This window comes from Hibiscus syriacus, unplaced genomic scaffold (assembly GCF_006381635.1).
Source record: "Hibiscus syriacus cultivar Baekdansim isolate YM2019G1 unplaced genomic scaffold, ASM638163v2 tig00110580_pilon, whole genome shotgun sequence".
Classification (NCBI taxonomy): Eukaryota; Viridiplantae; Streptophyta; class Magnoliopsida; order Malvales; family Malvaceae; genus Hibiscus; species Hibiscus syriacus.
This window is the reverse complement of record NW_024062791.1, coordinates 751,279-770,023: the sequence shown is the minus strand read 5'-3', so window position 1 is coordinate 770,023 and position 18,745 is coordinate 751,279. Positions and strand designations below refer to the sequence as shown.

General features: G+C 33.7%; 3 protein-coding genes across 3 annotated transcripts; 1 reads left to right on the top strand and 2 right to left on the bottom strand.

Moving 5' to 3' along the window:
• The first annotated feature begins 3,150 nt into the window (after positions 1–3,150).
• LOC120133499 (tyrosine--tRNA ligase 1, cytoplasmic-like) lies at positions 3,151–7,343 on the top strand. Its single transcript, XM_039150071.1, has 10 exons — positions 3,151–3,372; positions 3,461–3,608; positions 4,095–4,381; positions 4,477–4,573; positions 5,314–5,419; positions 5,514–5,596; positions 5,677–5,822; positions 6,027–6,132; positions 6,894–6,953; positions 7,123–7,343. Exons 1-10 carry the CDS (start codon positions 3,278–3,280, stop codon positions 7,141–7,143), a joined length of 1,149 nt encoding a protein of 382 aa, XP_039006002.1. The 5' UTR covers positions 3,151–3,277; the 3' UTR covers positions 7,144–7,343.
• An 852-nt stretch (positions 7,344–8,195) lies between these two features.
• Positions 8,196–8,823, bottom strand: LOC120133500. The gene has a single exon (XM_039150073.1). The coding sequence runs from the start codon at positions 8,754–8,756 to the stop codon at positions 8,310–8,312; it is 447 nt and encodes a 148-aa protein (XP_039006004.1). The 5' UTR covers positions 8,757–8,823; the 3' UTR covers positions 8,196–8,309.
• Positions 8,824–10,310: 1,487 nt separating this feature from the next.
• Positions 10,311–13,417, bottom strand: LOC120133424 (U-box domain-containing protein 35-like). Its single transcript, XM_039150008.1, has 9 exons — positions 13,155–13,417; positions 12,997–13,088; positions 12,775–12,896; positions 12,489–12,709; positions 12,338–12,389; positions 11,957–12,242; positions 11,649–11,750; positions 11,148–11,573; positions 10,311–11,051 (listed from the first exon to the last, which is right to left on the bottom strand). The coding sequence occupies exons 1-9, from the start codon at positions 13,339–13,341 to the stop codon at positions 10,311–10,313; spliced, it is 2,229 nt and encodes a 742-aa protein (XP_039005939.1). The 5' UTR covers positions 13,342–13,417.
• Between the last annotated feature and the right edge of the window lie 5,328 nt (positions 13,418–18,745).

Sequence of the window (18,745 nt, the reverse complement as noted above, 5' to 3'; positions counted from 1 at the left end):
TACATTTATTACCCTTTCTTGCTTCCTCGGTCTATCCAACTTCAACTTCGTCATCACTCTAACCACCTCTTCCTTCCCCCATGCACGGATGCGTGCCACTCCGATTCTTTCATAAGCCGGCACTGCCTCACAACCCGACCAAAAATCGAACAGTGCAACCTGTATTTATAATAAAATTTATAATTTTTTATAATAACTATACTATCATTTTATATAAAAAAACAAAAACGTTCTTCAACTCATTTACCTCTAAGATTGCTATGCACCATTTGAGGTATCTCTGGCTGCCCTTTTTACAGGTGATTATTGATTCAATCAATCTCGAATAGACATATTCAGCCCAATTGAATTCACCATTCAAGTCTTCATCGCAAATGAGCTTCATATAGTCCTTGTTCGTTGACGTATCACCCGTTAGACAAAGAAAGATCCCGACAATGTACAATAGAACTTGGACCTTCAGCTCATCCCCCCGTAAGATCCACTTTTAATTTCCTCTTCAAGTTCATCATATGTCACCTTCTGCTTCAAACTATATTTGGAGGCAAGTGTTTTCCAGTTCTTACTCTTAGAGACTTCTACAACACTTTTGCCTTCATTTCCTACCCCAAAGACGGCTGCAGCACATGGGATTCCCAAAGGAAATGAAAAATTATCATATTTAGCAATACATTGTTCGACATCAAATTGAGCCATCAAGGATCGACACAATTCCCTCTGAATAGATCGATCCCTTACTCCTACCAACGATCCAAACTCTATTTCTCCCAACACATTCAACTGACCCTTCTCCTTAAGGTGTTTAATTAATGAATTCACCATTTTAATGTTGCACCTTGTCGATACTTCCTACATTTTTTAACAATATATAATGTTATAGTTCTTATATATTTTGTATCAATGTATTTACAAGTTTAATAAATACCTTCTTTTCATGTGCTTTCCTCCATTCTTTGTATTATTCACTATCAATCTTTGACTGTGCGATGTAATGTTCCTTATCAGCATTACTCATCGAATTCCATTTCTCCAACACATCATTTCTCACCTAATATTAAGCATAAACATTTCTTAATCAATACATTAACGCTAAATAATACTCAATGTCAATTTCAATTTACATACCGCACCGATGTGTTCGCCACCTTCCTTCATCCTTTGGCATTCGGTCATACTGTCAATATTTAAAATTTGTAATCAATTTAAAGTTCTTAAATACTTTAATCCAATTAGCATTTCAACAATAATAACAAAAAGACATTGATACTTACTAGAAGTACATATATTCACCCTTTGGTTGCTTTCGAGTCTCGGCCTCAATTTCAAAGTCATTTGTGCCACCAACAATTTTTCTACCCATTGACTCCATTTTTCCTTCATATATCAGTTTACGCAAATCAAATCAAATACTTGTTACATACACTTTATTCAATATACAAATATAGATAACTACTCTTATGGTAAAACAGTTTTCTTCAAAAGAATTTGAATGACCACTACAAAATGTGTCGGCACATTTATACAACCTAAAATATAATTTTCTACCTATAATATTATATAATCGATCCCAAATACTTCTTGGCTTCGATTCAAAATCCCCAAACCAAACCCAAAAACCCTAATCCCTATTTCCTTCAAACGAATAAGAACACTCAATACTCCAAGTATCGACACATTTATACAACACATAATATCATTTTCTACCTATAATATTTATTAAAAGTATTGATATTTATATTTTACCTAGAATATCACTTTCTACATGTAATCGATCACAAATGATTCTTTACTCCAAAACCCCAATCAATATATAAAAACCATATTTTCGATTACTGTAATAATAAAAAAATAGGGTTTCGACAACAACAAACAAACAAACTTCTCTTTAGAAACGCCTTCTGAAACGCAACAACAATTACGCTTCGATTTCAAAAACTCGTCCGTTCTATATATTTTTCAGAGGATATTTAACTATGTCCATTATATTTTCACCGGATATGTTATTTATATTTAATTGATATAACTATAAAAGTTTCGATACTTTTATGTCAGGTGTCAATACTTTCGATAGTATAATTACCTATTTCTTTGAAAGTATCGATAATTTATTACGCGTACTTATTAAAGTATGGACACTTTAAATATATCCGGTAGCGCTTTACCGGTTTTGTCATATTTTTACTTCTTATATCGTTGTGGACCGATACATTGTTATAAAGTATCGACACTTTATAGGCACTAAAACTGCTTCTCTTTTAAATTCACAAAGTGTCGATACTTATATTAAAATATCGACACTTTAAATATATCCGGTCGCTCTATACCGATTTTGTTCTTTAGAGATCGATTTTGTCATATTTTTACATGTTATATCATTTTGGATTGATATATTGTTATAAAGTATCGACACTTTATGAGCGTTAAAATTGTTTCTCTTTTAAATTCACAAAGTGTCGATACTTATATTAAAGTATCGACACTTTCAATATATTTGGTCGCTCTATACCGGTTTTGTCCTTTAGAGACCGGTTTTGTCATATTTTTATCTGTTATATCGTTGTGGATCGTAAAGTATAGACACTTTATAGGCGTTAAAACTGCTTCTCTTTTAAATTCACAAAGTGTCGATACTTATATTAAAGTATCGACACTTTCAATATATATGGTCGCTCTATACCGGTTTTGTACTTTAGAGACCAGTTTTGTCATATTTTTACCTGTTATATCGTTATGGATCGATATATTGTTATAAAGTATCGACACTTTATGGATGCTAAAACTGCTTCTCTTTTAAATTCACAAAGTGTCGATACTTATATTAAAGTATCAACACTTTCAATATATCCGGTACCACTTTACCGGTTTTATCTTTTCGAGACCGATTTTGTCATATTTTTACCTTTTATATTGATGTGGATCGATATAGTTTTATAAAGTATCGACATAAACTGTCAAGCTAAGTTTGCCGGTTGCTAAATTTTTTAATATTTTTTCATGATTTAGACCTACTACATTATTATTACTCAATATTTCCGGTAGTGCTAAACCAAATTTATTAAATATCTTTTAATGTATCTGGTAACACCGTATATTAACCGTATATTAGCGTGCCTTTTCTTAGACAATCCCTGTATACGTAAGCCGCCGAATTGAAGGCTGAGATTTCACATGCACTAAGCCAAAACCATTCAAAACACTAGGGTTTACTAAAGATTGGATTAGCAAAGTTTGTTGCTGTAAACTCTTTGCCAACGCCGTCGCAATACACTCTGAGCCGATGGCGGACCAATCACCTGCCGATCAGACCCCGCCGTCCTCCGAAATGCAGTCCCTTTCTATCAGCTCTCAACCTCCATCCTCTTCTACTCCACAGTATGTAATTTTCGTTGTAATTTCCGTTGTAATTTCAGATAAAAAAACGACTTCAATTTATTCAGTTATTTTGAAATTATGGTTTCAGGGTGAGTTTAGAAGAAAGGTTTAGGATTATAAGAAGCGTAGGGGAAGAATGTATTCAAGAGGATGAACTGTTAAACCTTCTCACTCATAAACCTGAACCCATTTGCTATGATGGCTTTGAGCCTTCTGGCAGAATGCACATTGCTCAGGTATTTTTCCTCTTTTTAGAATCTTTGAAGTAATTTTTTTATCAAGATTTTCTACTCGTCTTACGTTGAATCCTATCTATATCTAGAAATTGAATCTCAGAACTGAAACAACTGCTTTGTTGGATTTGATTTATACAGAAAAGTTAATTATGGACTTGATCATTATTCCCAACTCATTGTGACAAATAGAAAACTGCCAATTTTATCTCTCTGATGATTTGACTTCAAAGATTTAGCTTCTTTGTAGTGCTATACTGATTTAACTGTTTCTTATCAATTGCTATTTGCTGCTTGCCGGGCTTTTACTTTTTCATTGTTTTCAAATCTAACGACTAACATGCTTCTGTAATTTACTTTGTTTATTCATACACTGCTCCTCAACAAGATAGTAGCAACTTTTGGTCTCGACAGTGTAGAATACAATTAGATTTATGGTATTTCACCCTCTTTCACTGAATTTTCTTTTGTTATTTGTGGTATAAACAGGGAGTTATGAAGGCAATAAATGTCAACAAACTGACCACTACTGGGTGTAGAGTGAAAATCTGGATTGCAGATTGGTTTGCACAGCTAAACAATAAAATGGGTGGTGACCTGAAGAAAATCAAAGTAGTTGGACAGTATTTGATTGAAATCTGGAAGGCAGTTGGCATGGACCTGAATGGAAAGGTTGAATTCTTGTGGTCTTCAGATGAAATTAACTCCAGGGCATCGGAGTATTGGCCACTAGTGATGGATATAGCTCGCAGAAACAAGCTTCCCAGGATCATGAGGTGCAGGGCTAATAAAATAATTTTTCTCTGTTTTATTCTTAATATTTGTATTAATTGTTTTGTTGACTCCAAATACAAAATTTGTTGTTTTCTAGGTGTTGTCAAATTATGGGTCGTAGTGAGCAAGATGAGTTGTCAGCCGCCCAAATTCTTTACCCATGCATGCAGTGTGCTGACATATTTTTCCTTAAGGTGCTTCTGTTTTGGATTTTATCCTGTTATTATTCCTAGGCTTTTTGAGAACTTTAGACAAATATATTTATATGTAAATCTCAATGAATGTGCAAGTGTCACTACTCACTCGTGTCCCAAGTTATTTCTACAAATTACTCTATATCTCTATCAGTGTCACTAGCTTTATCTGTATCTTGCTGATAACCAGTATTTTGTAAAGTCTCTATCATGCCCTTCATGTCAATTGCTTGTTACAGATTGAAATTTCTCCCTGAAATTTGAAAAAATAGCCCAGTTAGTTGTTGCCACTAGATCTTTACTTTGAAGGTGGGATTTTGAAACCAAGCATATATAAATGCTTAGTAGGTGTATTTGGACATCTATTCTTTTTTCTTTTTGTAATTGAGAAATTCCCCTAGGACATTATTTGTTATCTTTTCGTTTTAGGAATTGACTATTATTTCTCTCAGCGTTGTTCATATATTCATGTTTTTTCAATCATGTCAAAATAAAGAAAAGTTTCAAATTCTTACTGAAGATCCAAATGTACCATAAAAATTTTGCTACAAAACCATTTTAACTTTGACAGTTTAAGTCAAGAACCGTTAAGGATCCCAGCATGGTTGCTTTAGATCTCCTTCATTTCTCTGCATTCTGGACTATTTTTTAGGAGCTGTAGGTACATTCTATGTTTTCTTATAATGTTAAATTCAAACTTTTATTTATCTAAAGCAACTGGAATTGCTTTATGTGGACAGGCGGACATTTGCCAGCTAGGCATGGATCAAAGGAAGGTTAATGTGCTTGCAAGAGAGTACTGTGATGACATAAAGAGGAAAAACAAACCAATCATTTTGTCTCATCGTATCGCCCTACTTCAGTATCTATAATTTGGTTCTTTTTCATTTCCTTTTTTTCCCCTTTTATTTTAGTTTCTCTTGGTTTTAATGATGTTCAGATATGCTTCCTGGTCTCCAGCAAGGACAAGAGAAAATGTCCAAAAGTGATCCATCATCGTCAATATTCATGGAAGATGAGGAGGTAGCCTATATTTAACCCGGAGGATTAATATCTGCGTTTTGAGTTGTGTGCCTAATGCTTTCTTATGATTCTTGCCACAGGCAGAAGTGAATGTGAAAATAAAGAAAGCATACTGCCCCCCTAAAATTGTTCAGGGGAACCCTTGTTTGGAGTATATCAAATACATCATATTCCCTTGGTTTAATGAGTTCAAGGTGGAGCGCAGTGCGGACAATGGCGGTGACAAGTTAGTAGTTAAATACCTTCTTCATTTATATTCCACATTAGAATGTGTGTGTCTTTTTGGAAATTAATGCCTATGCATCAATACTTGAAGCTTCAGAAATCCTGCAGGCTTTAACGTACTTTATTGGTTTAACAAATCATTTGTACTGTCATTGTCGCACAATTTTGGAATGGCGTCGCACTAATGTGTTACTTCTTCTTTCAGGACTTATATAGATTTTGGGGAGCTTGTTTCTGACTATGAGAGTGGGCAATTGCATCCTGGTGATTTGAAGCCTGCTCTTTCTAAAGCTCTAAACAAGATACTACAGGTAAGCATGCACTACCTTCTATGTTTTTTTCCTCTCCCGGTAATAACTTGGTAATGCTTGAAGAAAATACCTAAAACCCTATGTTAACTCTACCCTAATGCAACCGAGTCCAGTTACTACCACACAGCCTCTGTCTAATCATTTTGGTTAGATGTGTAACAAATTTTGAGACCTACCTGGTTAGCTGCCACAGGCTTCGTATGAGACTTTATCACCGTACGGAAAAGGGTACCTAAGAGCACCAAGTGTGTGTTTGATCAAATGTGCATAGGCTGAAAGGGCTTGTTTTGAGGTGCTTTTGCTATAGGTGCATGGCTTAATAACACTGTATTTAGCATCTGGATTCAAATTCTCATTTTCCTGTTTTGGAAGCTATAATCCTGCATCCGTGAATGTTGCCCAGGACTGTTAGTGTAAGTGTAGGTAAAATATCATTAAGTTTTAGTATTATATACCAAAAAGAATATTTTGCTCAAAGTAATGGCTTGATGGACTTGCATGGTCATTTAAATTTACATTTCCTCCATTTATTTTCTTATTTTGTTCTGAAGATGTGTACTTAGAGGTAAGAAAATATTATGATGCTCGAATTTGGTTCGATCGATAACTTGAACTGCTTGAGCTCATCAGATTCTAGTATTTTCTGAGTCGAACTCTAATAGCTTGCTAGTATAAGGATATATCATGTACAAAGTTGTCGAACACCTTATTTAGTTTAAATGGGTGTGAATCTAATTTTCTTCTGAATCTTTTATCTACAGCCGGTACGTGATCACTTCAACACTGATGCCAACGCCAAGGATCTGCTCAAACGGGTTAAGGTATTGGTTCATATTTCTTGATTCCCGTGTTTTAGTTATGATATTTTTTGATGAGCCATGAGATGCTTGACCAGCTGTGCCAGTATTTTATTTTTCAGTTTGTCAGACAGCTTTTTTTCATCTTTTACTGTGTACGAAACTTGAGTTTTTAATATTTTGTGTGATGCAGAGTTACCGTGTGACCAAGTGATGTCGAGGAAGATGATTCTTAACTGCTGCTCATCCGGATTGATTAGCATTTAGTGTTGCTTTGTTTATCACATAACATTCAAATGAAAACTTGACCGTGCATCTTCTATACTTCTATAGATAATAAGTTTGTTTTGGGTTTTATCTAGGCTTAATTACCTATATGGTTTTTGTACTTGCCAGCTCTAAACTTATTTACCCTCAGCTTGATGCCTGCACTTCTATTCCGCTGATTATTTTGATATTTTTAATGCCGTTAATTTTTTAGCAATATGGACCCTTCTACCAATAGAAATGTGCCACGTGGACTGTTTGACTCAACTTAATGTCTGCACTTTATTCCTAATTTTCTTGATTCTCTGTATTTTAGGTATGCCATTTTTGACCGGCTGTGCCACTATTTTCAGCTTGTTAGACATCTTCCTTCATCTTCTACCGCTAACGGAACTCGAGTTTCTAATATTGAGTTACTGTGTGACCGAGTGATATCGATGAAGAAATTCTCAACAAGTATAAACCAATTATGCATTACAAATTCAACTGTTACCATAATTTTATAAACCCAACCACTTAAATTTCCCACACTGTTAGATCAACTCAAGAAATGTTTAAACTAATCATGCATTACACGTTAAAATGTTACCATAGGGCTAAAAATCCAACTGCTTGAATTCTTCAATTGGGAAGTATCAAGCTCAATTATAAAACAAAACCATCGTTATTTGCCTCTTGTGTAGGGCATTAGAAGATCAATTCTCTTGCTAACTAGCTCTTATTTTTCAGCCATTCTACCGATTGCAGTTCACACAAGATTCTAATCCATTGTTTGTAATCTGCCGCATAGACAATTCAAAATGTATGTAAAGCTTTAGTTACCTACAGGTAGATTCTAATGGAGATGTTATGATGAAAATAAAATGCAAAAGTTATAAAATTTGAGCAGAATACCACACAAATATTATGTATAACCTTCCACAAACTACCATAGCAGAATACCCAAACAAATATTATGTATAATACATGCATACATAAATATGAGCAGAAATTTATAAAATTTGATTCTAGTTCAGTAGCATTGAAGTACTCTAATCTCAAATTCCCAAACCAACATAAGCCAGATAAAACAAAACAAAAAACTCTATCTAGAAAAATTTAACCTAAACACGTTTAAGAAGAAGAAGACGGCTTGGTAGCAGTCCTAACAGAAGACCAAATCTGGGCAATACCCTCAAAAACATGAGGCAAAACACTGCTGATGCCATTGAAAGCAGCCCCGGAAGCAACCCCAATTGCAAAAGTCTCCAAATACCCAGGCTTGGAGTCGAGCTTCATATCCACCACCGCTAGCCTGTTGTTGACACTGTCCATCTTTCTCGAGGCGTCGATCAAGAACTTGTCTTTCTTGGGCTTGGAGTTGGATGAGACGACCCTCATCACCACATTCTGGAGATCCTCAATGACTTTGACGGAAGCTTCTTGGGCATCCAGGCCTTGGGTTTGGTAATGGGATATTAGCTCTTGCGGTGTCGGGATTTTCCTCTTTGTTTTGCTGCTGCTGGTCTTGTCTCTGTCACTAAGTTTTTGAGGAACACTTGGTGTCGCAGGTTGTTCCATTTCCTTGAAACGATGGAAACACCGCCGAGAAACCTACAATTCTGGGGTTTTGGGGGATTAGGAAACGGATAGGACAACTGGAGAAATATACATTCTGTTGAGGTTTAAGGTTTTATTTTTTCTGTTCATTGATTAAGCCCAAATTGCTAACTTAGTAAAGGCCTAAATTTATCTTGTATAAAATTAATGGCCCATATGCAATGGGTTGCTCCAAACGTAGGTAAAAGTAAAGGCGAGTAAAAAAATCAAACTAATTAAAATTGAATCGAATCATAATATTTAACGATTAGTAGTTTATAAATTTAAAATTATAATAGTTTGAATTGAATCAAAAATTTTATTTAATTTATAAGTAATAATTTTAAAAAAAAAATACTTTTTAGTAAATAAAAACAATTAATAACTCTAATATAAGTACATTTAAATTATTTTCACTATTTGAGATATAAAAGATAAATTAATAAATTAAATTGATATAAAAACTGAAAATCAGACCTGTTTAAAATAGATACAAATTAATGAATGAATGAATCAGACATGGCCATTATATTTTTTTAGTTTTATAAACAGTTTCTTAGATTTATCTTAATTCTAAAATTAAGCAAATTGGTCCCTTCAAAAAAGAGAGAATTAATTTAGTCAATTTCAATTTTAAATATGAGATATTAAATACAATTAATCGAAATATTAATGTTTTCTACCAATTTTATACGGTTTTAATTAATATAATGATAAATTTATCTTTTAAAGTTTATATATTATATTAATTTGATCCTAATTCTATAATCATTTAGTTTAACCTAAGAGTTTCATAATATGTAAATTACATGTTAATTTTTTTAGAATTATGTTCAAAATGACATAATAGATAAATATCAAAGGCTAAATTTGTTATAATGACAATAAAATAATATAAAATTGACGGGAAGCGTTAAAGCTGAGAATAGTTGTCCTTAATTGCTCATTTTAGGAATTGAAAAGTACTAAATTACTCGTTTTTTTAAAAGGCCAATTTTCCCAGTTTCAAAATTTAAAGGGACCTAAGAGGTCATTTGACCTTTTACTTTTTATCTCAATGAGTGGTTCTTTTAACTATATATTCAATAAAATAAAATGTTGCTTGGCTCCGGTCAATTTTTGAAACACCTAAATTTAAATTTGATAATTTGATTTATTAATAATATGAGGGTGGTGTTTCATTTTCAAAAGAAAAGAAAAATTAATTTTAATATTAATTAAAAATAAAAAAATAAATTTTAATTCAAGCCAAAAAGAAATTGAAGATCTTGGTACAAAAAACTCAACCGAGTTCTAGAAAAAGGAAAGAACATAAATTTTAAAAAAATAGATTAAATTATTGGTATTGATGTGACTTAGAATTTCAGGTAAAAGAAAGAAAGTATTAGTATGGGATAATGAAAGTACTTTCTCTCTTCTTCCCGAAGAATCGAAGTAGGGAAGGGCGGACATTCAAAATGAAATAGTTTGAAATTAAGAGCAAAAATTGCAGTAATACTATCTTTATGCTTGTTCCTTTTGATAAAAAAAAGAAGCTTAGTCATGTGTAGTTGAAGTTTCCTCACTACCAGCCGAACAGCTAGGGGGCATGTTCTCTTCAGCAATCTCTTTGAGTCGATTCAGTTCCGGTAACACTTCCTTGTCGAGATCAGGCCTGTCTCGCCGTCTAAGTTCCGCACATCGAATTGCCAGTTTGGCCATTGACAAGGTCTCTTCAGCTGGCCAGTCGGTCACTGCAGGGTCCAGCATCTCTTCAAATGTGCCATTTTCTATGGCTAGCCCGACGTAGTGAGACAACCCCATTGGTGGCCTTGCTGTTAAGAGTTGAAGAAGTATGATCCCCAAGGAATATACGTCGGATTTCACCCCCAGCACACCTGTTTGTTGATACTCCGGATCGATGTAGCAAAATGTTCCGGCTGCCGATGTTATGCAGCACTGTGTCACGTTCTCTGCCACGGCTGGTACTAGCTTGGCCAGCCCGACATCACTGATCTTGCTAACGTAGTTGTGGTCCAGCAATATGTTGGCAGGCTTCATGTCACGGTGCACGATCGGTTCGGGTTTCGTTTGATGGAGAAAAAGTAGGCCTGTTGCGATATCTGCAGCGATTCGGAACCTGAGTTGCCAAGACAATACAGGACTGTTCCCTTTACCGAATAGACAATCATCTAAGCTTCCCCTAGCCATGTATTCGTACACTAGGATCCCATACTCTGGGCAGGCTCCTAGAAGAAGTACCATATTAGGATGGCGGATGCTGCTCAGTACTTCAATCTGCAAAACAATAATCAACACTCAAGAGCATGATGTTCAAATCATTTTATGTCTTTAAAGAGTCCCTTAATTGATTATATTTTCAGTTTTTTTTACCTCTTGCAGAAATTGTAATCTCCCTTGAGCAGCATCTGGTCGCAAAACTTTAACTGCAACCTGTGTATGTTCAAGATAACACTTAAAGACAGGACCATAACCTCCTTCTCCGATTTTTCGATTGGGGGCAAAGTTTTCTGTTGCCTTTTCAATTTCCTCAATGGAGTATCTCTTGTATTTGATATTACTGTTGGATAGAATCTGCAACATCCTCTTCATTTCCTCTGTTTCTCTTAGCGCTCCCCCTCTTGTACTTGCCAATATTCGCTTTGATTCTACTCGCTTCTGTACTGCTTCGGCTGCTTCCATGGCTGCTTTGCACTTGGCTTTCTCTTTCTCTACAGCTGACATTGCAGCTTCCTCGGCTCGTTGTACCTCTTCCAATCTTTGTTCTTCTTGATTTTTGCCGTGTTTTATCTCAATTGCCTGAGGTTAGTAAGTCCACAATTCAGAAAACTTCACAGTGGGAGGGCTAAAAGATGACATGATTGATGCTTGTACCTGTTGTTTTGCTGAAATTGCTTGTCTGCAAGCATTACCGTATAAGTCCATTGTTTGCTTCAATTCCTGCCTTAGTCTCTTCATTTCAGCTTCAACTTCGTCCTGTACGGTTTTAGATAAAATAAGTCGAAAAATCGATTTTGGCCAGCCATGAACCGTATGAACTTGTTGAGAATATTCAGACTAAAACAACTGCAGTTCTGTTTTTAATATTCATCTTCAATATGATAAGAGATGAATGGAACCTGAAGCCTGCAAGTGTTTATCTTAAATCTAGTCTTCCATTGGACACAACCTGATTAACGTACCAGATTCTGCGATGAACAAGATGATCTTCCACTGTCAATCGACGGTTGTGAGAAATCAAATTGAGAATTACAGTCAGCCCATCTCATTCCTGATCGCATTGATCCAACGCTAATATCTGTGCAGTTCGATAATCTCATATTTCGATTAGAGTCAATGAACGAATCAAAGAACAAAGAAGATCCACAATCAGTGCTTGGCCTGTCTGAGCTAACGAACGATATATCAGTATCTGATTCCGATAAGTCAGCGAACGCTCTGGTGAGACTGGCTCTTGTAGGGGGTAACCTGATTTTATAAAGACGATGGTTAGTTCACCAGCAAGTTAATGTCATCATAAAACAGATATCTTTTGCTTAACAGGATTGTTTCTCGATACTTGCCCCGAGCCGCATTCGATCGAAGTACGATGCTTGCTCGCTGACTGATTATCTACTGCATAGTCAAGATGCAAATATTACATTCTCAACTGGTCTAGCTAGATGTAAATGTAGACTAAACCTGAAAGGATATTAATGTAGCAGGGAAACAAACCTGCTTTTCCTGGACCAGGATTACTCAGGGAAGGCTTGCTCACAGACAAGCCTTGGCTACGGGTAGTAGATTTCTTAATTTGATCAAGTAACGGGGAGGTGAACGGGGCGGCACGAACGGCATTTCGTACCGAAGATACCTTTCCTTTCGAGATGACATATACGGTGCAGAAGTCCGGCGAAGCTTTCGATACACAGCTCGGTATGTCGGCCCTGAATTTTCTGCAGAACGATCATTTGCATAAGAATTTCAATACTGAAATGGCTATCAAGTTGGGAAGAAATACCTCATAAATCCACTTCGAGATGGGGCACCGAGAACCAATTTCTCAATTGCAGCATAAGCAACATATTCAGTCAATGCTTTTACAATATCCGAATCTTCAAGCACGACATCAAGAGAATGTATCTGTCGTGAAAGGAGACAAGCTCACATCAAACCGAATGAATAAACAACATTAACAAATGTCAAAGACACGAGGATTTGTTTGTTCCACTCATAAACATACATCTTTTCGGGTACAAAAACAATGAAAGGTGAGGAACAATTCCTTGGATATCTTGTCCGTTAACTGTTTGTTCGATGAGTCGCCACCGTTACCTGCACCAGAAAAAACCTAATGAGAATCGAGCATGAGGGAGCAAAATTTAGGGTTTTGAAAATTACTGGCTCCATTTGGTGATTTATTAACAACGTGAATAAGAACAACGGTTTGGCTTTTGGAAAGAAGATGCTCAACGGCCCATCTGAAAGCATGTTGGCTCCCTTTGTCCTTATCAATGGCTACGGCTACCAGCCCATTGCCACCTCCTTTCTTCATGGATGTACTCGTACTTCCCTTCGGATACCACATTTTGCTGCCTCTATTTCTTATTAGTCTCCTCTCAAAGAAGTAAAAAGAAAAGAAGAAAAAGGCTACGGAATCTCTATGCAGCAGGCTGATATTGACCATGCATCTCTCTTTTAACACCTGCTCCTTTTGGTTTTTGGTCCGAGAATCGTGTTCCTCTCATTAACAATACCTGAACCAAATTGAACTCCCTATTTCTCTTGTTCTCCAATGGCTGTATTATATTCATAGGAAACCTTACCAAAACCAAACATGATGCACCAATGATTATTAATATGCGTACTATCTACTATATATATCTATGCCATTTATAAAAAGTAAATACATGCAACTATTGTATATCTGACGGTTGTCTTTTTATTTCTTTGTTTAGCTTAATTTTTTAGCTAAATAAATTACTTTTTTAAAGAAAACATTTTTATTAATTATTTTTCTATATTAAAATGATATATTTAAATAGATTGTTTTAAATATTTATGGGGGGACAAATTTAGGACCCAAACTCAATTTATTTGATTGACTTTTTTTTTAAATCATGTTTTTGAATCTTTACTCGGGGTTATCTATATTTAGTCATGGAAATTTTGTATTTTATATTTTTTATTAATTTAATTAAAGTGCATAAAATTAAATTAATATTTATATATGATTTTTTGAATAACAGTCGATTGGTGATTTAAGGATGATTGATCATTCATTGTTAAATAATTAAGAGTATGTAGAACATGATATAGGGCTTGCTGATAACACATAACTATAAGTAATGCAACTATAATATATTTCACATTAGTTTGATTTTGGTAAAATTTTATATATTGTTTTATTTGTCTCCTCACACTGAATGATGTGGTTAAGCTTTATATATTGCTGATAACACATTACTGAACAGAACCTCACCAAAAACCACGAATCATACAGATCTTTTGAGAGTCCAATAACTTGTTTCCCCTCATAAAACCACAAAGACCAGATAATAATACAGAACTTACTGTCATAATTCTAGAAAAGCCAAACGTCAAAATCAAATTGATGTATTTTGTTAGGCCATGTATATCTGAAACGATTCCAGATTGTGTTAGCATAACTGCAATCAGGACTGATATGAATGGTGGTCTCATCTTTGATTTTACAACGTTGGAATCATCGTGAGATAATAAATCTTTTAATCACTAAATCTTGTATTGTAGGGACAATTTTGATAAAATATCACGTGATATGTTAATAGTTAAGTATATATATGTAAATGTCACATCAATTACATGTGTCGACCATCAATCAATAGTTTTCTTCTAACATAAATTATTTTGATTAAAAATTAAAACATTATGGACTAAAATCCTTAAAATATAAAAATCAAAGTGATCATTTAGACAGTCTATCCTCTAGACGTACTCAAAATGCATTGGTGAAGTCCGCTCAGTGGAATAAGGGGGTACAGGTTTGGCACCTCGATGTTGGCTCTTCGCCACCTGAGACTCTAGTATGTTCCAAGGGTTAGGCTGTTCGCTCATTAATGTTGTACATGAGTTGGGTTTAGAACGTCATGAGACAGTTCAGTCTATTAGAGATTAATTTTATCATTATACCTTTTCAAATCCTTTAATTTTGTTCCAATTAGAAAAATTACAGAGATTAATATCTTTCAGCATTTATTAGAGACATCGAACTATTTATGGTATTTTTAAACCCCAGATGTTCTATCTTATGAGCTCTATTGGGGCAGACTAGTAAGGCCTATCCATGTAATGTTGTTGACGCCATTCAAATAATTTTGTGTAGAAACTCCAGACATGGCGGACTGGATTCGGGGGCGCTTAACACCCTCAATTTGCAATTGGGTTACCTTCTTCAGCAAAATCCATTTCAGTGTTGAATCCACAATTAGGCTTGGTATATATCAAGTCTGGATTCGGTCCTATGCTCATCCCTAATTTGTAGTCTCTAAGATTGAGTTTTTTATATGAATGAGTTTATAGTGAATGACACACAAATGTGCATTGATATGCACCATTAATATAAAAATATGGTAAAATTCATAAATGATCATTAAATTTATTAAAATGGTTTCATATGTGATTAAATTTTTAAAAGTTATAAAATAGATATTAAACTTTGAATGTTATTAAAAAATAGATAGCAACCGTGAAATATTGTTGAATGTGTGATGTGTTATGCTAAATTAATAAAAAATATCTTATTTGGCCTCTCAATTATAACTAAAATTTCATTTTTGATATTTTTTTTTTCAATATTATTAAATAATAATTTCAAAAATAAATTATAAATTTAATTTTTTATAAAAATATATAAAAATAATTTATTTTTAAAATTAAAAATCATATTTTTTTTGAAATTTTCATTCATAAAATTATTTTATAACTAATTATTCATGATTGTATTTGTAAAATTAAAAAAATTATAATTTTTGATATCCAAAAAATTGAATTATCAAATAATGTAATTATTTTTTTAAACGACATGATTCAAGCACTTGACTTTTGTTTAAGAAATTTAAACACAATTTTAAAAAATACATTCAGAAAATTATAGTGTCACATTAATATGAAAAATACATCCAAACTTAAATAAAAATCATCAAAACTATTATTAATTTTTAGTAATTTATATGGTATAAATTCAATAGGTATAATATGACACTAAAAATTAATATGTAATTTATTTATATTCATTTTTTTTTCAATTTAGATAACATAACAAAAATTATTGTAATTAAAATTAATAGTAAAATGAAATTTTAGTTTCAACTAAAGGAGAAATTATTTCATGGACCTTTTTCACTGCATCATCAATGGTCATAACCAATTAAAATAGTCAATGTCAATCTTTTTTTACATGTCATTTATACACTAAGATTTTATTTTCCAAATCAATTTCTTCATTCAATGCATATCACAATTAAAATTAAATTTAGAGATTATTTTTAAGATTTTCCTTAATTGTTTTTTTTTTACTCTAACAACACATAAAATTTGAACCTGTTCATAGACATCTACATAAAACTCACACATAACTTACAAGGTGAGAGTTGAACCTAGATCAAGGACTTAGAATTTATTAACTTTATTGACTTCAATCAAGAAATCGATAAATTCGAACAATAATTAAAAAAATCAAAATATTATTCTTTAACCATAATTTTTTCCTTTCAAAATCCAAGCATTATGACCTCACCAAACGTTTTAGAGTCGGGCAATTCTATAACCAAACTTAACTCTTCACGCGATTAGCCATCAATGTTGGTCGGACATGATAGAAACCCTGAGGTATACGACAGAAGAAGGTGACATGCTTGAAGGATACTGCGACCAAAAAATTGTCGATTCACCTCTTTTCTTAGCCGTATGTGAAAGATGACGTGAATGTTCCTGTAACATCCCAAAAACATGGCTAGTGACTAAATTGTAAGTTTTGAAACTTTGAGGTATGATTTTAAAAAAATTAAAAAGTTCAAGGACTTAAATATGAATATTTTTGGTATGAGATTAAATGGTAAAGATGGAAGGAATAAAGGGTATTATGGTCTTTTTAGCTTAAAGGATACTTTATCTCCTTTATTAAGAGATAAACACGTGGGAGTTGAGAGAGATATCTGGAAGCTTATTTCTTCTTGTTTTCTTCTTCTTCCCGTTAGCTCCAGCTCAAAGGTGAGTTAAGATTTAGCTGTTTATTTCTTGGATTTTAAGTTGATTTGTGTTCTTTTAGTGTTATATAAGCTTAAGGAAAGCTTAAATTGTCTTAAAATTAAAAGATGAAGGAGTTAGGAAGGATTAAAGATAAGAGGTTTATAAGTGAAATATTGGAAGAGAGTTACTAAGCAGAATTTGAGACTAAAATTGACTTGTCATCAGTCAAATTAAGAAGTATGTAGTGTTAGAATTGAAATTAGAACATGTTGGAAAAATTGGTAGGATTCTTGATTTCAAGAATATAAGTTGATTTGAGTAAGGGTAGTTGAGTTTAATGACATGATAGGAGTTTAAAATGGAAGATTTAGATTGGTATTGGTGATTTTTCGGGTTTTAAAAATGAATTCTTGGCTATTAGTATCGGTACTGCTTCATCCAGTACCGATACTTCAAGGGTAAATGAAGGAAATTGGGAGTAGGGGTATCGCTACTGGTTGAACAATATCGATACCATAAGCTTGAATTTGACAAGATATTCAAGAAGTATCGACACTTTAGGGGTAGTATCGATACATGGGGTACCGATACATAAGTCAAGTATCGATACCATTTTGAAATAAGGATTTCAGAATCGTGAAAGGGTATCGATACCAATGAACAGTATTGATACCACAGTGAAGGAAGTATCAGTACCATACCTTTGGCACCGATACTACTCAAAGGGAAATGTGAATTAGATACTTCTTTTAGTTCAAATTATTGATGATTGGTTATAAGTGATTAGAATTAAGATATTCATATCGATTATATGTATTGTGTAGATATCGATCGAAGACAAGTCCAAGACGGTTCGAAGCTATAAGAGTGTACAAGAGTTATACGTATATGAATGGACTAGTGAGGCCAAGTGAGTGCATACTAGTAGGAAATATGATTTGATGGAAATTACACTTATGACAAGTATGTTTCCGACATTTTGAAAATATGATTATATGAGTAGAATAATGATTATGATTGTACTATGTGAATCATGCCTTGTATGTATCACATGTATGAGACTTATGTGAATATAAGAGAATAAAACATAAACTATATGAAATGATATGAGCCATAAGAGATTACCTATATGAACATATGAGAAAGGATATGAGCTATATGTGCTACATGATATAAGTGATTTCATAAAAAATGACATTTCTATGAGATAAGCCATATGACTATAAGCTATGTGATAAGAAGTTATGTGATTACATAATTTCAAGATATAAGCTATGTGATGTGAATATGTGACAAACATAAAAGATACTGCCCATGTTATTTGTTATAAGAGCTAGGGGTATAGTTGACATGCCAAGAGTCGAGGGTTCTATGTGGTCCTTTGAGACATATATGTAATCCTTTGGAACATATATGCGGTACTTTGGTACACCTATTTGGTTCATTGGAATATGTATGTGGTTCTTAAGGAGTGGTCATTCGGGACATATATGTTGTCTTTCGGGACATCTATGTGGTCCTTCGGGACGCAGTCATTCGAGATAAATTCTATGTGCCCCTAGTGGGAATTTATACGAGCTATGGTAACAACATAAGTGCACAACCTCAATGTACTCACATATCTTTAGTTCTCACAAGTGTACCATGGGCAAACAAAAGAGTTAACTTAAATAAACTGTATGTGATGCTATGTGTTTTGATTTGTGAAATGTATGATATGATGTGCATAAATGTTAAGGATAAGATCACATGAGTAAAGGAAT